This window comes from Anastrepha obliqua, chromosome 1 (genome assembly GCF_027943255.1).
Source record: "Anastrepha obliqua isolate idAnaObli1 chromosome 1, idAnaObli1_1.0, whole genome shotgun sequence".
Taxonomy (NCBI): domain Eukaryota; kingdom Metazoa; phylum Arthropoda; class Insecta; order Diptera; family Tephritidae; genus Anastrepha; species Anastrepha obliqua.
The window spans coordinates 42,435,885-42,457,242 of record NC_072892.1 but is presented as its reverse complement, the minus strand read 5'-3'; the positions used below and the strand labels follow the sequence as shown (position 1 = coordinate 42,457,242).

Here is a 21,358-nt window from a genome sequence, read left to right as displayed (position 1 = left end):
TGATTTTAGCATTTTCAATGGTTTTTTCAACTTCCATAAATGTTATATCTTTATCGAGATATTCATCTTTACATAGCGCAGCTGCGTAATAAATGTCTTTTGTTAATTGCGGTTGGTTTAGTAGGCTTTGAAAATAGTATTTAAAATCGTTCGCAGTGATATTTGTACCAACTTGAAATGACTTTCCTCTTATATCCTTCGCTAAACTCCACCATTCTTTTGCATTTGCAGTTTTGTGGATTCGTTTTTCAATTTTTTCGTAATATTCAAAATTAGAGATTTCTAAATCGGTGAATCGATGATTGTTCTTCTCGCAACCATAATTGCATATCGCTTCATTTCTTTAGTTCTTGAATTAAATTGTGGTTTTCCACGTCTTAGTTGAAAAAGAGCAAAAAAAAAAAAAATAATGGTTTCGGAAAATTGTAGCAACATTTATGCAAGTGCTCAATCATCGCATGCATCCTCTATTATGTCTAAGTTTGATCAGAGTCGGAACAGACTTGGTTTTATACCCTTATTTCATCCCTCCAAGGAGAACATCATACAACTACAGCTGGTCATATCTGCTTAAGTTATTTATTTATTATAAGTTCGTAGTATTACCTGTGGTTTGATAATTTTTCCGCATATTAATATCTCTAATGACTCCATGCATTTCAATTAAAAAGCTTTTATCCAGTTTTCTCGCCTTGCTTCATTGATGGGTTTAAAAAAGTTGGTTAATATTACCTTCGTTAAAAATGGAGTAAATACTCACATTTCCGTCGAACTCCAAGGCTTTCATAATTTTGTCGACATTTTCAATGAACAGCCTAGCAACTTTCGCCTCGTCTTTGACATCTCATAAGGTACAGATTGACTGAAAAGCACGCAAAAGAAATGCGTAAATGTGAATTTTCAAATAAGACTAGTATTTTTATTTAACAGAATCTTCACTTACTTCCCTACACTTACCCCAGTTATCCTTCAAATCTTTTGGTATCGTATCTTTACTAACTTTTCAATGGATTATTGTTGGATTACTAACGAATTTGGTATTAACATTCCGAAGAGCTTTTCATAAGTTTGTAATTCTTCATTTGAAATATGGAGCAAATTTAAGATGCTTATGGTTTCAAAAGTTTTACACTTAGATCTTCACAAATAATACCATACACTAGCTTTCTGGTGTTGCTGTTCAAAGCTTATACAACCACTTTATATAACTCTAAAACATATCGATACACCACTGACAATGATAGAGCAGACTGCTTTATCGCTCTCATTATTTCTTTATGAATTTCTGTTGTAACAGCATCCAAAATGAAGAATTTTATCACTGCTCGGAATTTATTACATCAACTTCAAATGGCTTGTAGAATGAATTACACTGTGTAACAGCAATTTTTGGGGAAAAAAAACAAATGAAAGTACTCAAGTAGAATAATAAAACCCAACTGGATTTTGGGCTACCGGATCAAAATTTTTTTACAGTGTATTAAAGTTTCGCAATATTGACCAAATGCCATATTAAATAATATAGTAAATGTAGGGCAAATATTGATTTCTCTTAAATTTCGACTTGGAAGACTCTTAGTAAAATTCAATGAAAAATTTTTTGTAGAACATTTTAACCAGTTGAATCCCACTGTCATGTGACTATTTAGCTCATTTTTTCAAAGCTGTTCAAAAGCCCTCTTGAACTGGCTATTAAAGGGTTAATATGTTCCACAAGAAGATTCCTTGGAAAATTTCATTAGGGGTTGTCAAAGACATTGAGCACCTATGGGTTAAACGTAAAAAAATTAAAAAATGTAACAAAACCAAATTTACAATAAGTATTTCATGTATTCCATACGAAAGAAAACTCTGAGATGTTTTTGAAAAACCACCCGTTTAATTCATTTAACTAGTGATTCTTAGAGGCAGGGTTGAATTCGCTTTTTTTTCGGAGGACATATTTCCGAATCGCTATCGCTGTCTAACTCGCACCTTCGAATACAGCTTTTGCCCACCAACAAATGTGTACTTTCATTTGCAATTGGTTTGGTTTGGTTTGGGCCCGAGCCGATGACCTGCAAATTGTCGCACTGTGTTATCAAGTCGGAATAAAATTTGTTGTGTGTTCAAACAGAGGATGAATTATTAAAATGGCGTAAGCATTTAAATTCCTGTACTGCCTTTTTTTGGGCAGTTATCAAATTATACCGCGCAATACTAAGAGAATAAATTTATTGACGACCGAATGCTGATGCAATATTGAATGTAAGCTGATCCCACTAATAACCAAGGATGCTTCTACCTCGCGATATGTCACATGACGACCTTGCGTTATCAATTTTTCTGACACAACAACCGTTCTTAGACGATCTGCCAGGATCGATGGCCACGTTGGAACTCTTTGAACAAACATTTCACAGTGGCTAGATGTGGCGCTTCAACGCCAAAAATCGTATTAAGTTGATCAAGCCACTCCTGTCTCGATGATCCACATCGAATATCGCAACAAATCATTGCAAGAACATTTTCACGAGTTTGTTCTATCTTTTCGGCAAGATACATTTGTGAACGCACTGAAGAAACAACAAATAAAGCTCGTAAATGAAAACGTTATAAGTTCGTGTATGCTAAAAATACCAAACTCTTCTATAAAAATATAGAATTACAGTTTAGCATACGCAGTGTTGCCAAGGCGACCCTGTTAAAAAGCAACCCTCGCGCACCATGTGCTTAAATTCTTCGTGTTGTTTGTAGATTTATTTACGGAATTATAAGCCATTCACAAAAACATTAAAGCCAAACGACGCTTTCGAAATACCACGAAAGCACGTGATATAGCAATTGAAATACTAACGGGAAATATAATATAATAAAAAATACAATAATAAAGCATTACAAACCAAAGCAATGAACATTTGTAGTAATTAATGAAATATAAATGAATTAAATCGCACAAGGGTCGCCAAACGGGGAACAAAAGTCAGCACAGCAAACGTTAATAAAATCAAAGGAATCAACCTGCCAGAAGGGGGGCACATAAAATACGAAAAAGTGGGTTTGTAAGTCATTAGCTTACTTGCGGTTAAGTGAATTGGCAACTCATGGCGCAAGGTATAGCAGAGTATACAAGGAAGTAGAAAAAGCGTACACGAGGAGGTGTGGAGAGAAAGGGAGGGAGTAAAAAGGTGAATAAAAAGCAAATACAACATCCAACTTCACGGAAATAAGCAAATGAACGAAACAGTGAATGAATGAGTGATTGAATGAGTGATTGAATGAAATTGAACTGTGAACTGCGAACTGGGAACTGTTTGTGGCTGTGCCCCAAAGGGGATGCTCCGCGTGACACAGAGTAATCACATTTTCGAATTTTTCAGTTTTGTGGCATAGCTTTCTATTATTCCTTATGCTTCTTTTCCTTTTCGCATTGCCTTGTACGATTTGTGGTCACAAAGTTCATGAATGGTGGCAAACAAACCGCGTAACTAACCGCAACAACCAGCAAGCGAATCGGTCAATGTGGTTAATGTGGATTTGTATGTTTTTTTAGGTCTACAAAGTTTTTTCGCTTTCCAAAAAAGTGCAAAAATTCGACTGCAGCAATTCACAACCATTTTGCTTCTTGTTCGTATTCATTTTTTTTTTTAATTTCCTATGCAGCAGCCAATTGGGTCGCTTGGGTTTTGAAAATAAAAAATGGTAATTGTAGCATTTTTTGTGCCAAACAAGACATGAAATTCACACAGCAAGTACAAACGGAAGCGAAAAACCAAACCCAGTGAGAGAAAAATGAAAATTCATTTGATTTCAGAACGAAGCCGTAAAAAAGTGGACAACTTATGATTGTTTTTTGTTTTTTTTGCCAGCCACATCAGCACAAAAATTCAGCCCATAAATTATGCGGTCAACTCGCCAACTCTATATAAAATGCCAACACTAATTCTCTTGCAGAAAAGTCGACGCAGCGGGCCGCACGGTGTGCTGTTTTATTCATATGAGCGGTAAAAGATGTGAAATGGTTGGAACTTGTTGAAGTTCATGAGCGAAATGTATAAAGAAGAAATGTATAAAGGATAACAATTTTATTAAAAAAAACATTAACCCATTCACGAGCATTAATGTTATGTTTATTTCATTATTTGAGCAATTTCACGTTTGAAAACTCCTCCAAAACAAATTAACCTATTCACTACCTTCACTGTAATACATAGACGCATATATTTTATTGCTTGATCAATGGGTTTGTAAAATGCTGTTATTTTACATTTAGTAAGAAAAAGAAAATTAACCCATTCACCACCATTACTACAATACATAGACATATTTATTATACTATTTGGTCCACTTCACGTCTAAATGAAGCTTCAAATATGTGTTTGGTAAGAAAAAGAAAATTTATTCTTTCACCTCAAAAACAAATTAACCCACTCGCTACCGCATAAACAAATTTACTTTATTATTTTCTAATTTTAAAAATTTTTGATTATTACGAAGAAGTAAGTCTTAGTCAAATGGGCTTTTGCGTTACCGGTTCCAAACCCACAATCTTGATGAAACATCAAATAATAGAAGAAGCTGTTTCTAATAGCCGTCCCCCCTCGGTATACAATGGTAACCCTCCGAGTGTATTGCTGACTTGAAAAAGCTCCTCATAAAATAGGCGGTTCGGAGATCCTTTCATTTGTAGGACAAGTTGTAGCAGAAGCTCGACGAAGTAACAAAATGCAAGGCGCGCCATCATTTATGTCTGTATGAAAACATTGAATAACTTTGAAAAAAAAAACAACTGATTTGAGTAAGTGAGATATTTTTATTTGGTTTGATTATTTACTATTTATTATACAATTTTTTTTTTGAATACAATATCCATCAAGTGGCCACCTTTATTAGCAATCACAAATCTCGATTTCGGTTGTTTCGGTGTAAAGCGATTTATGGTTGAAATTGTACTGAATTGACGTATCGAAAACATGTATGTTGAAGTCGATCGGTTGGTAAATGACAAAGTTATTCAGCGTTTACATACCGACATAAAAAACTGCGCACCCTGTATAATTAAATTTATAGTAATATTAATCCACCGGATTCGTGTCTGGTGAATTTAGGAGCTATTCTGTGGACGTTATGAACTTCGAAATGTTGTTTTTTAGCCAAGCGAAGAAACTTCTTTGCACCTTCAAGTCTGACTTGTTGCTGCTTTGGTCTGAGATCGTGCGCCTTTTGGATATTGTAAGGCTTGCCTTTGAGATCATTTTTCAGTATACGGCGGATGCCACAGTCAGATATTTTCAGTTCTTTCGCCATTTGATTGGCACTTCGTCGGAGATTTCGCTCAAGTCGCTTCTTCACTTTCTGAACCATTTCACGTGACGTCGCAGTCTTTTGATGACCACCTTCATGGCGTTTCGCAATGCTACCAGTATCATTGTAACGAGTAATGGTGTGATAAACAAAAACTTTGTTCATTTTAAGATGCTCAAGCCCTCGAATAATAGCTGGTTGTGATTTTCCAGCCAAATATAATGCAATCACACTATTACGTTTGGAATCCATTACTGATTTTATTTTTTCGCATTTACTCTCGGCAAAATGCTTCCGCGAGCTTGTAAACAATGCTCTGCTCTGTCATTTAGCCAACTAACAGGCAGCTGCGTCAGCTGGCGAGTGGTCTGAAGTTGGTTACACTTCGAGTGCCGTACTCTGTAGAGAAAAAAATTATGTAGAAAGGCATTTACAGCATCTTTAGAAAGGCACGCCCTCTCATATCGTCCATTACTACCCTGCATTTTCCAGGAATAAGCTGCCGCATCCAGGAACTCTATTCTTAGTCACAATAAGTCAGATGGCTGATATTGACTTCATAGGCCTGGGCCTATTCACAAGAATTGGATGATACAAGGGGTGAATATCTTAGCTAAATGTGACTTCATAATGGACCTTTATCATAGTCTAGACGTTCCACTGGATCTATCGGCAGCTACCAGCATTTTTCATTTTGTTACGGAACTTGAAATTAAAAAATGTAGTGTAAGGCTTTCCTTTTTAAATAACTTTTAAGCCCTTTCCAGGCAATTAAATATCAATTAATGGGAACATTTGTCATTAATCGATGACAACAACAAATTATGCAATTTAACAATTGAACGATCCTATTTCAAGTTAACCAATTATTTTAAGCAATGTGGTACTTCTTTCTAAAAGTTGGTTTATTTGTAGGCTTGAATATAATAGGGGCTAAATTAAACAATTTTTTTTTTCAAATATCTTCTGTTCCTTTTAATAGATATTTTTAAAATATTCTTTTTTTAATTTTTGAGAATAAATTTGAACACATTTGACCCTTTTTTGAAAAACTTTTCTTTTGTTATTTTTTCAAAAACACGCTTCTTCAGAGTTTTCCAAAAAACTTTTCTGAATTATTTTATATATACAAAATTAAACAAAAAAGATATTTGACTTTAAAAACTACAACAAAATGTTTAACTCTGATTTGACCTCGGTCATTACATTTTAAAATTTTCTTAGTTTATTTCTCATTTTACTCAAACCAAAATTTTTAAGCAAAAAAACAATTCTACCCAAAAAAACATTTTTTAATTCAAAGAAAAATAATTATAAAAAATTTAAAACTGAAACTTTGCGCCTCATAAGATGTTTATATTAGAATATACAGCTTTAAATAAATCTGAAAAAAAAAATATTTTTTTCAATATTCAATTTATTTCTTATTATATTTGTACTCAAGCTAAAAATTTTATATAAAAAGTAAAATAAAATTTTTTCTTAAATAAATTTTTAAGCATATTTCATACCAAAAAATGCAAAAAGTAGATATTCCAACTCAAAAACCTAAAGACCATAATTTTCAAAATTAATGAAAAAAAATATTTAAGAAAGAGAATTTTTTTTTTTAACATATTTCATACTAGAAAATTGAAAACGTAGATATTCCACCTCAAAACACACAATACCATAAATAAATTAAATAAAACTCACTCACTTCTAGAGCCTCTTTGAATATTTCCATCGTCCAATCTCACGTCTATGTCATTTATATAGACTAACTTACCGGCAGCACAGCTGAGGGTATCGAATAAATGTTCCCAACATTAGCTCAAATTATGGATAGTGAAGATCCCCTATTATTTTTTAAGGTAGTAAATTGCTGTATAAAATTGGAAGGGCACAAGATACCAAAGCAATTCCATGAAAAGTGATCCAAGCATTTTAGAGAATGTTGCAAATTTTTCTGAAAATAAGTTTATTTGTCGGTTTGAGTTATAATAAGAAATAAACTGAAATGTTATGAAAAATTGTATTATTTTCTAATTTATTCTGTGATGAACATTTTTGTATAATGTTCTTTAGAGTCAAATATCTTATATACCTTTTAATATTTTTATGTATTTTTATTCTGAATTTTAGGGTAAAATATAGTTTAAAATTTTTTTTTGTTTTGGCAAAATTTTAATTTATCATATTTAGATCAAAGGTTATTTTGTCATAAAAACTAATTAAAGCTAAATTGGTTTTTTGACTAGTATCAACATTTTTACTTTTTTTCAAATCTAACCGATATACTCAACCTACAAATAAATAAATTTTTATAAAAATTTCCCACTTTATAAAAAAATGCTTGAGTCACTTGGTATGGAAACGCCCAAAAGGGTTGTCAAAACAGGCCGTGTCACTAAAGATTGCGGCAGCCATCAAACTGAAAATTTATAAAGTTTTGTATTATAAAGTCTTACTTGTAAAAGAAAATGTATAGAGCACAAATTGTTTCCACTTTCAACTGCTAAAGCAACTATGAATTAATGCAGTACAACTAAAAACTATTTTTGTCATTCATTCATTATAGCCGGTGGAAAATATGCATTTTAATAAATTTGAAAAATAAAAATAAAAATAAAAATAAAAATAAAAGTAAAACAGAATCCAAATCAGTTTGAAGTGCTTGTCGTAGTTTAGGCAGAGCACTGGCAAAGAAACAGAATATTAGGTTAGGTTAGATTAGGATAGGTTGAAGCGGTTGTCCTGTAGGACACACTCAGGCTCACAGCCCATTGTGATGCCGCGTGGGGAGCTTCCCCTATTTCTCCTACAACCAGTGTGTGCTTTTCAAACATTTTAGAAAACCTCCTATTTCTGCGGAGATCTTCCAATTCGTTAAAATATTGTCTGCCTAGAATGGCAAATCTCCGTCTGGATAGAGCAGGACAATGGCACAGAAGGTCTAAGATTGTCTCTTCCTCTTCCTCATCAAGACAACTTCTATAGAAGTCATGTGCTTGCACACCCATCCTTTGGACGTGCCTACAGAATATTATTTCATCTTTAATTATAAATTCGGTTAAAAATTATATCGAATACGTTTAAATTCTCTACCATGAAAAATCTTGACTTGGATGCAATGAAGTTGCACTGTGCGTCGATAGTTCAAGCGAAGCTCTGCTGCAGCAGGCAATGACAGTCGACGAGCATTAAAGCACTTAAGCGGAAATAAAGTTGACCACTCCCATTCATACTTGTACCAACTGAATTACTTTAACCTTGCGAACTCTTGCCAACTTGGCAACTTGGCAAAGAGTTATGGCGAACAGCTGGTGGCCGTTGTCGTTGCAAGGAGCATATAAATTTTGAGCGTATGAGTGCCATGAATGTATGTAAGTTAGGGATGGTGTTCCCATGCCCGCGCCAACGTTCAAGCAATGCCTTCGAATTGAACGCCGACTGGTGAAATAAATAAATTCCATACAAGAGCTGCCTGTGGTGAAAAAATTAATATAAAATCGAATTTACGTGCTCTAAAAGTTTTGCTATTTGAAAGAGAAAATGCGTACATACACACAAACATAGTGGCATGTACATAATCGTTTTTTTTTACATCGAAGTGGCTAAAAGTTTTTTAGGGTACTTATAAGACTCTTTAAACTTTTGCAAAATCTCCAAGTAAGCTCCAGTTTTCTGCCTTAGAAATAATTAGTTGCCAATGAAAATGCGTTACTAAGCTAAAAGTGAAATAGATTTGCGTTTGCAAATCCTAGTTTATTCTGAAAGTTTTCGGACAACGCAAGGAAAAAACTTAAGCTAACAGAAGCAGCATATTTTTTTACTTACATCAAAGCTTATAGCTTACAGGACTAATTACAGTCTTGCACAAAATTTTAAAGCGTCTTTTGTGTGTATAACCTTTGTAAAGATTAGCTTATTGTATAATAATTGTCTGTCACAATTCGTAAAAACAAAGGTTATAAGGCCAGAATGTTTTATATCTTTATTCATTGATATTCAAATTCAGAAACAAAACATGCTCAATAACTTTCGTGACATGTAAAGTACGGTATTCTTTTGTTTATTAAAAATGATTGAAAATCGAATATGCAGTAATGTGGCGACAGAACATAAAACTCCAACACTCATATCTACAGGCGTGTCGTTAAGCATCACTTCACTTAAGAACAAAAACTTTTCCGGACACTTTTTGCGAAGTATGCAGGCTGTGAGACTCGCCATTAGTTTTCTATTTAGATTTACAGTAGATTTGCACTTCGAACGCGTTCAAGGAGAAGGTGCATTAAAGTCTCCTGGGATTGGTCACAGACGCGACAAGAGTCAGTGGACCATATCTCGATCATGGACTGATGACCAGCAGTCATCTCCGAATTCTCAGTTCAGGGTCCTATTAATTACGAGGCTGCAATTTTTGCCAATGCGTCCGCTACTTCGGCGTCCGCTCTACGACGACATAGACATAGCGCAGCGAATAAAGATCCAGCGGCTACGTTGGCTGGGTCATGTCGTCCGAATGGATACAAACGCTCCGGCTTTGAAAGAATTCGATGCGGTACCAGCTGGTGGCAGCAGAGGAAGAGGAAGGCCTCCTCTGCGTTGGAAAGATCAGGTGGAGAAGAACTTGGATTCACTTGGTGTGTCCAATTGGCGCCGGTTAGCACGAGAAAGAAACGACTGGCGCGCTTTGTTAAACTCGGCCAAAATCGCGTAAGCGGTTATCGCGCCAATTAAGAAGAAGAAAAAGTCCGCTACTTCGTTCCCAATTACACCGCTGCGTTCTGGGACCCAAATTAGCTGGATGCGGTTGGGCGTACCGAACAGATTCAGTTTATCGATACACTCAATGAACAGTGCGGACCTAATCTCATAGAATGACAAAGCCTTGACTTCTGCTTGACTGTTGCTCAGAATGGCAAATCGCTCATTCCGGAAGTTTGTCTAAGTTAATCTCTGCGCATAGGAAAATGGCATACACCTCCTCTAGGAAGATGCTTGGAAATCTACGCACCGGCACAGAACGCTTGGTTTTGGGACCATAAATTCCAGCTTTATACCTCCTGGAGCCTTCGAGTCATCTGTGTACCAGTGAAGGGTACACTCCTGGATTTTCTTTCCAAATGCAGGTTTACCTTGTCATCCAGTTCAATTCTGAACTTCTTTTCGAATTTAAAAACTTTAGAAATATCATCTCTGCGAATAGCAGACTCTGCAATTCCATATTCTTAGATAATATAATTTTGCTTTACCGAAGCCTTCCCTAGCAATATTTATCTGGGTACGCTTATCTGATACCTGGATAACTATGTGAAGCAGTGTCTGCTTGAGCATCATCCCTAGCGGCATTGAGGCAGGTCCGCATTGCTACTATAATGCAAATGCTGCGCGCACTGTTGAGAGAGCGGCTCTCGATGCCTAAGCAACCGCTCCATATGTTTTTATTGGTCTTATTGTTATGATGTACATTCATCTTAGGGTTTTCGGGCTAGAATCCTACGATTTTCTTGCTAGACGTTCGCAGATTATGAGAGCCTTTGTTTCTTTGGACAAGTTATGCTTGACATCCAGGGCAAAGCCAAGATATTTAACTTTGCAGACCAAATCAATAGCAACTTCGTCTATGCTGATATCTTTCATTCCTGGTAAAGTTCTTTTGGACGAGTTTATATCCAGACCCACCCCAGCATATCATCTTTTCATCAGGTTTAAAGATTTGTTTCTGTAAGTCCAAGATTTTGGCATCTTGATCGACTAATGAAAAATATAATATTTTATAAAATTTAAACGAATTTCTGCACTATTTCCAAGAACAAGCACATTTACGCGAGCCTAGATGAGATGCTAATTATATACGATAATTTCTTGTTGAAACACACCATTTCTATTCTCCTATTTTGGGCAATTATCTGCTTTAATCTGTAAACTGTTGATAGTAGAGGTTTGAATTGGATATTTTAATTGATGGAAACGACTCATAGTGAATGTTTTGCCTATATTTCCACCGAGCACACAGCAAAACATCGCCACTTGCTATCCGCTTCAAAAACTGATCGACTTGTGCACGTTTTTCTAAGACATCGCAGGCGCGAATTTGATCCAAAATCAATTTGAAACGATTCATGCGAAATCCATACGCCTAGCCGTTTCTTATAGAATAAGTGTTCATACATGCTCCCCTCTCACACTCCGATGATTTTATCAACATTTTCTAATATTGGCTAGCTACAGAATATCTAATCGTCAAGGTATACATTACAAGAAAAATAATCTTACTCTCTCTCTCTCTATGGGGTCCACAAGCGTTAAACTATTTTTGGCAGTTTGTTCCGATTTTTCACCTTGGTCGTGGGGGTACTGAAGAATGTATCGAGTTTCCTTCTTTTATCTCTATTTTAGAAAAAATAAACTGAGCTCATCAAAAACACTCCCGAAAACATTATTTCAGAGCGCAACCACCCACCTTAAAAATGATCGAAATATTCTACTTCATCTAATATTTAATTTTAAACATTTTTATGCAATTTCTGGATCGTAAAAACCAAATGATGTACTAAAATATTCCATTCCGATATTTCCACACTTGGTAGAATTACGTTCACTTCACTAAATCTCTGAAGGCCCGTGAATTTCCTGAAGGGCAGTCCACTGTGTATATATTCTTAAATTGCATGCATTTACACACACACACACATATGTACATGCATATATTTTTCGACCACTGTGTCAGCGGATACCGAAAACGATAACAAACAACAAGCAACAACAAACAAACAAAAAACAAATAAACATCGAAAACATGTGGCCGGTCAACGGAACAACAGGGCGTATGAGTGATATTTCCCAGGCAGCGCATATGTAGTGCGCTGAAGGTGCGGGTAATGTGCGGCGAATGGATCCGTTGTTTTTTCACATGTCCCTTGGTTACAGCCGTCCGCTTTTAATGTTTTTACTTCCACTACATCCTTATTTTACTCACCGACATGCCATATGTATGTGCACAGTTGTTATTTTTGTTGAAGTGATCATTGCGGCAAATTGATAAACTTTATTATGGCGAAATTTGAGCAGCCAGATTTAAACGTTGCCCCTTTGTGCCAGTGCTTATAAAAAGGCGTATATACATATATGTTTGTCTGTGTGTGTGCTGGGGTCGCCTTGACAATAAAGCAAAGGGAAATTGAATATTTTCAATGTGATTTGATGTAACTTACCATTTTTTGGGTCAGCAGGATTTTGCACCCAAAAGGACTTACACATATACACTTGTGTTCACAAAAATAGCAGCGTGATGTGTTGTAAATTTTTGAATATATATAAATTTTTTTTTTAGGTTTTTACAAAAATACTCTTATAGTTCGTTCCACCAAAAAAAGTAATTAACTAAAATTTTCGAACAATATACAAAATTAAACAAATTTTCATCAATATTTCAAACTTGTTAGTTAGAATTTCTAAAAAAAAATTTTGAAGTTTTGTAGGCCATAGATATTTTGGTCTCTCATTGTGTTCGTCAAAAGTTCCGCACAATGATTTCTGATAATTTTTTTTCATCTGACGATGCTAAGCATTTTCTTCCATATAAGGAATGCTAGAAATTTTTTTATATAGAGCAAGTCCACAAGACCGCAGCGAAAAAAAATTTCAAACTTTAACTTCATTGTATCAATACCTAATGGGCTGCGCGACTACACAGGAGGATGCAAAAATAAAAGCTACTGAATTGTTTGAGGTTAGCCCTTTTCATTTTTAACATAGTCTTCTTTCAGGCTTATACACTTCGTCCAACGCTGTTCTACTTGGTTGAGCCCTTTCCAATAATAAAATTTCTCCAAGTCTGAAAAATAACCATTTGTTTCTGCAAGCGCCTCTTCGTTTGAATCAAATATTTTTCCCGCCAGCCATTTATTCGAATTGGGGAAGAAATAGTATTTCGACGGATCTGAGTTCGAACCTTTTTTCTACTAATTTTGCCACCAGAACGGCTGAGACGGGAGCTGGTGCGTTGTCGTGACGGAAAAGAAAAATCCCTCGACCTTTTCGATTCAAACGAATGCCAACCATAAAGAAATAGGCTAAAATCTGGCAAAAAATTGGTGTGCGTTCTTTCAAGAGATGCTACTAACTAAACATAATCTCGATATGCGTCAGTAGTGTCATCTCTCTGACTTTGCACGGACTTTTCAAATGACTGTCGTACTCGAATTGTTTTTAAAAATTCTGACTAAAAAGGTTGACATTTTGATGAAAATTTAAAGAATTTTGCAAAGTTTTTTATAGTATTTGTATTATAGTATAAATTATATTTCTATAAAAAAAAAATCATAGAAAAAAATATAGTCAAAACTTTGCAAAATGTCGCGTTGCTATTATTTTGAACAACGGTGTATTTGTCTATAGTGCTAATATATTATATTGTATATTCCAGCTTTGCTTGCATTTATAAATGTCTGGCCTTTGAGCCACTCGCACATGTCCAGTTAAGATATTTTTTTGTATCAAAAAAATATATTTTTTTATTTGCAGCGGTTACTTGTTTTGACAACCGATGATTTATGTGCATCCTTTACCATGCATCCCTTTCTTTAGATACATATAATATTTTAAACATACAAATTTACGCATTCTATTTATTATTGAAATTAAATTCCTGCAATTTCTCCTTACTAATGAAATGTTTAATTTTGATTTGCACTTTCCAGGTTATTTTCCACTCAGCTCACTGTGCTGCCTCATTTGGATTTGCTTGGATGTGCTCTTTTGTACAGCCAGTATAATGCATCTCTGCACCATCTCAGTCGATCGCTTTTTTTCGCTGGCCTTTCCTATGCGCTTTGGTCGGAATAAGACTAGTCGACGTGTCTTTTTGAAAATCGGTCTAGTTTGGTTCTTATCCTTATCGACAAGTCTACCGCTGTGTTTGATGTACTTGAAGGTGAGTAAATTTAGTGAAACGAAATAGAATAATTATGTTCATACTTTTTATGGGTCAAAAAGTTATGATGTGGCCATAATCTATCAAATAAATATTCATTTACTTCTTAAAAAATTGTAACTGCTTTTTGTTTCAGTTGAACACAAAGATTTAAACTATCTTAAAATAATTTTATAAAATTACTATCGCTTAGTAATAATATTAAGTTTTTGTGAGATAAGACCCACATCGAAAATATCCAAGGAGTATATATTAGGCCGGGTCGATTTGTGGGGAGGCAAAAAAATCGCCCATTGCTCTGTGAAACTCATATTCTAGGGATCAAAATAAGAAACTTTGCCGAAGGAACCATACCTCTAAAACGAATTCTGATGTCCCCCAATTTGGGTCGAACTTTTTAGTTTCTTTTCTATAACTCACTTAAATTAATTTTTTCATTTACATATGTTCTGACTAAATATATTTCTTAAGAAAAATTATAAATAAATAATAAATATTATTATAAATAAATAAAAATAAAGAAAAAACCTAGCCATTTAGCTGATTTTTTCATGTAAAGGCCAAAAATGGTGATATTTTGAAATTGGAGGACATCAGAATTCGTTCTAGAGGTATGGTTTCTTCGGCAAAGTTTCTTATTTTGATCCCTAGAATACGATTTTCACAGAGCAATGAGCGATTTTTAAATCGACCCGCCCTAGTATATATGTAGTTGCTTAAGAACAACGCCTTCTTACTGCTTTGGAGCGCCATCTGTGTTTCACAGTTTTCTGCCAGAAGGATCGCACAGATGGTTAGGGACTTCGCTAAATTTGGTGTGCCTGCGCTATTACCGCGGTTGCCCGCTTTCTTTTACTGGCGCCACTGATGCAATGTGTAACTGTATGTTTTTCTTTGTTTTTGCTTGTTTTATCAGCCGCAATGCAAATAATGCGCTGACTATTGTGCGGGAGTAAGGATACGTTTTTGGGGTTGAGAAATGATATCGTTTTTTTAGAAACAGAGCAAATTTGGAAAAGTGCGAGGACCGTGCTTTACGTGGGATTCGAACCCACAACCTCTGGGATGGCAGGCTAGTGCACAGGCTAATCATCTATCCTGTCAGAAATCAAAATAGATTAACGAAACTAACGCAAGACTAAGTCTTGTCGAGTCACTATGCTCCCGAGAGGAGTGCACAAGGAAAACAAAAATATGTAGTTAATTATAACCATCTAATTCTTTTCCTAACAGCATCTTTTAGAGACTCGACAAATAAAAGGTAATAGTATATAATTTCAGAGTTTGAGTTTCTACCACGTTTTTTTAACTTTTTTAACATATCTAACACAAAAAACCCGATCATTATAGTCATTAATGTGTTAAAATGCTTTACAAGAAAATAGTTCCTAAAATTTTACTTCATATGCCCGAACATTACATACAGCTCAGATAGATACTTTAAATGTTAGTTGAAATTTTTCGTCACAACCGTGGTCCTTGAAAACATAATTTGACTCGCACCAAAATAAATGTTGACCTCTGTGAGTTGGGCCCTTTGGGTAGTTTGATACACTTACCCGACGTTCTTGTTCGGCAAATACACCTCTGACCACCCTTAACTTCGGAGTCCCTTTTCTACCCCTTTTTTATTACAACCCTGTATTTCTCTTCCCTTTTCTAATACACCGCGTCAAAAACCTATGGAACGGGGACTTATGAACAGACTATGATAATTGCCTTGGTTAATATTAATATAATATTATTTGTTTAAAATTTAATTAATTTCAGTTAAATTTAATTTAAATTTCATTTAATTTTTTATAAAAATTTATTTCACTTTTCTACAAACAAAAAATATAAAGCCAAGCTCAAATATAACAATAAAATGAATCTCAAAAAGTAATTGAAAACACTCTCAATTTCTGACTCTTATAAATACAATTCCATTTTTAAAGTCCAAGTTTACAAACTTCATGCAAATTAAAAACAAATAAAAAATGTTCACCAAAATTTCAACCTTTTAAACAGATGTTTTAAAAAAAAATTCTAAAATTCGCTTTGATTTTTGAAATTTTTTCGGTTGAGTTGAGTGTTTACTTTCGTAAAAAAAAAGATGTGAAGAATTCGTTGTATTAAGAAAATTCACTAAAATTTCCAGAAAAACTTGAAACTGACATTTTTTTATTGTATATTGTACAAATATTAATTTAACAATATAACTTTACACGCGAATTTTTTTTTTCGAAAATTCTTATTAAGGAGTCAAAATTTTTTTTTTTCATTTACATGAAGATTGTAAACTTTATCTCGAAAATAGAACATTTTTATTATATTTAAAAACAGAGATTTCTTTCAAGTACTCATTAAGATTTATTTTATTGCCTTAAAATTAATATCCGTTTCACCTAATATGCGTATTGCAAAGTTTCTTCTATAAGGCAATTTTGGAATACCTTTCAGCTCTTTCCTTTACATTCTCTCTTCAGTAGTCTTAAAAAGCTTCACGTAGTAACTTAAATCGTAATAATGGGAAAACTAAGATAAGAATGCGGCTTCCTTGTATTTTTTACTTAACTTTAAATCACCCACGAAAGCATTTCATATTAAATACAATTTTTAATTATTTTTTCAATTTCTTCCAAGCTTTGTTAAGCAGCCAACGCCACGTCATGATATCACTTCATCCTACTTTTATTCTTTTGTTCACTCCCGTGCCTCCAGTCACTTCATTACCACCTGCGATTAAACTATGTGCTTCCTTTTAATTATCATTTATCTCTGGTCACTTTCAATTCTCTGTTTATCTCTTTTCTTCTTCACAGAATCACGATTCAGTGCTGATTAACGGTACATGTCAGATACCTGATCCTGTTTACAAATTGGTCGGATCAATTATTTGCTTTTATATACCGTTATTTGTTATGTTACTTACCTACTGTCTGACTATACGTCTATTGGCGAAGAAAAGCCATAATCTGGATGGAATGAGTCAGCCGCAGACGCCGGGTTGGGCGAGCATTTGGCTGGGGCAAAGCAGTGCATTTGGTAAGTTAAATGGAAAAAATTAACTAAAAAACATTTAATGGTTATACTTGTAGTTATAGTTACAAATAGTAATATAAAGAACACATTTCTAGCTCTACGGTTGTTTGAAATATTGTATTGGCTCTTCAAAACTTTAGACTCATTACATTTTGACTAAGTGGACACCAAATGCATGAGAATAAAGAGTTTAATTAAAACAGACGATACTTATTGTCCAGCATTTTTTAAAAATCAGATAACTGGCAAACTTTGAGTAAATGAAAGTGGACATCTTCACGCTATATTCAAAAATTTTATAAAAACCATTTATGATAAATTGTTGTGGAGTGTATTTTTGGAGCGCGTAAAGGCAGAAATAAAGAGTTCGATCACTCAAAACATTTTTTTCTTTTGTTATTTAGTAAAAAGATTATTAAAAAATAAAATTAATGATTCATCCTGCGCCACATAAATATACACTTAGCACTTACACCATGAGTTTGTTATTTGGCCGAGGTACTCCTTCTATTCGTGGTGTGCGCCTGTCCGGTCAATTTCTAATTGTAGTCACGTACCATCTAATTTGGCTGAAATATATCAAAAGTAAACAACTTTCGTATTAAGGAACAAAGTTATGGTCCATTATTTCGCAGAGTTGGTCAAAGTTTTCAAATGTCGTGCATAAAAATCTTAATATTACGTGTCAAAAGTCAAGGGATAACGCGTGACTACTGTCAAACTAAATAAGTAATTTAGCCAGTATTCATTGACATTTCATCATGGAAAGACTTGTGTGTCAACAACGTTTACAAATAGTATCTACATTTGTACAACGATAATCGATGATCTGTGAAAAAAAACCATAGCGCGTTCATACCAACTTATGGTGTTCAGCGAAGAGGCCCGTTTTTGGCTTAATGGCTACGTCATTACGCAAAATTGCCGTATTTGAGCCGAACTGCAACCCAAAGCCATTCAAGAACAGTCGTTACATCCATTGAAAACAATCGTTTGGTGCGACCCATGGGCTGGAGGAATCATCGGTCCATACTTCTTCAAAGACGAGGCTGGCGTCTATGTAACAGTGAATAACGAACGCCATTGGGCCGTGACTAGCGACCTTTTGATGTCGAATTGAAGCCCGTGAGCTCCACAACATTTGGTTCCAATACGATGGCGCTACTTCCCATACAGCCTGTGAAACAACGGATTTACTGCGACGTCTTTTCGGTGAGCGATTTATCTCTCGTCTCAGACCAGTGGATTGGCCACCAATATCGTGGGATGTCACACCTTTGGACTTTTATTTGCGGAGGTATGTATGTAAAGTCTAAATGCTTTGTGGATAAACTAGCTTCGATTGAGGCATTCGAGGTCACCATTACTGAAGTTACTCAAGGGATACTGACGGAAGTCCTCCAGAGAGTCATTCAAAATTAGTGTCTATGGATAACCGAATTACGGCGCAGTTGAGGCCAACATTTGAAAGGGATTATATTTAAGGAATAAATATCATGAATGGTTCTACACAAAAATAATAAATATTACCCAATCAATTTGTTTTATTTCAATTAAAAATCCGAGACCGAGAAGACCGATTTGGGTGATGCCACGTCCTCTTTTCCAATACCCACCACTTTTCACCATAAGTACGGTAGGTATGCAATTTAAGCTGTCATGCCAAGTTTCAGTTCTCTAGCTTAATTGAGTTTAGCGACATATTGGCTATCACTTTGTGGTGTAAATGCCAAATGCCCAGGCCCCTGTATACCGAGGCTAATATTTCTACACTACAGCAAGTTATTTCCTGAAAAGGAAATACTAATGAATTATGACATCTCAATTCTATTGCTCTTTGAAACCTGAAATAAATTGCTAAATATTGAATTGTAAACGACGTTTGAGCTATATTCAAAGATTACATCCTCTAGCTCATAGGTAAAGTCTCTGCTAACCAAAAAAGTGAGTTGATATAAGCGCAGTAAAATACTCTGTTCCGAACATTTAAATTGCTGTTGCATTGGTGATTTGTATTTTGATAGCTGCTTGGCAGACGATATTGTGTTGCCTATATTTATACTCTATTATATCCTTTTTGGCAAAAAATTGAATTCCCTTGTAAATCTAGAAATCGCATCACATAAAATCTCTAGAATGTTGAGAAATGGATTTTCTTTTTGTATCCAAGCCCCCTCAATAAATTTTACTTTTCTGAACTGCTTTGTATGTAATATATTTTCCTTCTTTGAATGCATGCCTCATTGCTGTTCCTTTTTGTATATTTTTATACCTTCTATGTGCTCATGTGTGTGATTATTTCTTCTATTTTTACTGCTCAAAACGTTTCAAATTCAAATTGTCTGTTTAAAATAAATTTGATTGACGAAGTTGACCAAATGTAAAAGGTTTCTAAGTTCACACAGATATTTATTTATACACAATTCAAAAGTCTACATATTCCAAAACTATGATAATAAATGTGAAACCTGAATGCAGCACAATTGTCGCATACATTTCAAGGTCGACAAATTGAAAGGCTCGTAAAAATAGCCATTGAAATTCGTTTAAGCTAAAAATAGGAAGCCTGTAACGGCATGTCTGTCGACAGACATGCAAAACCTTTTAAATTTTATTGATAATTGGAATTATTAGAGGAGGAAAAAAGCTGCATGGGCGAGAACACACAAATGTATTTTACACAATGCGACAAAATGCAACTATTTTTGTGGCACAAAATGAAAGATCCACGTTTTTTTTTTTTTTGACTTTCATTTTTTGTGAAACTAAATAAAAACTGAATTTAAGTGATGGAAACCTATATTTTGACCTTTACGCGCTCCATTACATCTCTGTTTGTATACTGCAGCTGGCTAGTTCGCAAGTGTCAAACTTTGCTGCCATTTACAAAATTTGTAATGCCATTCGCAGAAATATTAAATCTTACGCTGGGATGATTAATTTTGCGCTACCTTGTAAATGAGAAAATCGATAAACGTGCGTTGCCCGAGCTCAATTGCAGTCAGCTTTTATTTTCGCGCCAGTAAGTCAGGACTATTATTATTTTTTGCTTTTTGTTCCTAAGTTTTAATTAAAACCCAGGGCAAGAGAAATTATTACTGCATGATGTCTATGTATAAAAGTGAAAAATTTTAAAAATCTGATTTGGACAGAGTGCGCCTATACATATAAGCGGCATGAAAAACAAAATGGTAGAAAAAATTCTCGCTAATATATAGCAGTCGCCACTCGCCAGACAATGGCTAAACTCCGAGCATCAATAGTTCACACGCGTAACGATAAAACTATCCGACAGTAGTGTTGACTCTAACAAAAGTAGAAAGGCATATTTGGGAATATGAAACGATTTCTTGGGGCTGGCAATGTAGCTTAATATCCCAGGTCCATAAAAACAGAGATAAACGTAACGTCAATAACTAGAGGGTTACTCTCTTCTAAGCTCTGCCTACAAAGTACTCGCAAAAATACTCATCGATAAAATAAGTCCGGTGGCAGAGGATATTATATTCAAGTATAAGTGCGGATTTAGAACCAATAGAGCAGCAACATATATTTATAAAATTTAAAAAAATGCAATGAGCCCGGACGCAATATTCATTGCGTTTTTATAGATTCCAAAAAAGTATTTAACAGCATCGACAGAAAAAAGTAAACGTTCATTCTACGTCGACATGGAATCTAAGGTGATGATACAAGGAAAACTCTCTGACCTTTTCGATTTTTTTTTAGAGTAATCAAGCAAGGTGACACATTGTCTGCCCTAATTTTAAACTTAATTTTGAACTTAGTTATCAACAGCATCAACTCTAGCGCGACGATTTCCTCTCGGGGCGTTCAAATCTGTGTCAATGTTGACGATCTGATTAAAAAAGCAAAGCTAGTTGGTTAGAGTTGGTTAGATTGCGAAGCAATGGAAATTTCCTTACGATAACTTGAAATTCAGTAATTATTGACATTAACATCATCGGCCTTAAACACCGCGCTGTTAGTTCTCTTTTCTCCAAACTAGATAAAGAGGCCAAGCAAATGGGTCTGGGTGGTGAACGAGGACAAAACGAAGTACCTCCTGTCTTCAAACAAACAGTCGGCGCACTCGCGTATCGGCACCCACGTCACTGTTGACAATTA

The 21,358-nt window shown here is 34.9% G+C and overlaps 1 protein-coding gene across 1 annotated transcript in view; it reads left to right on the top strand.

Moving 5' to 3' along the window:
- LOC129249553 (rho GTPase-activating protein gacF) overlaps positions 1-21,358 on the top strand; it is a 101,370-nt gene that overhangs the window by 22,572 nt on the left and 57,440 nt on the right. Inside the window, exons 2-3 of the mRNA XM_054889374.1 lie at positions 13,974-14,206; positions 17,011-17,233. Of these exons, the coding sequence (XP_054745349.1) occupies positions 13,974-14,206; positions 17,011-17,233 (456 nt within the window). The remainder of the gene's footprint in view (positions 1-13,973; positions 14,207-17,010; positions 17,234-21,358) is intronic.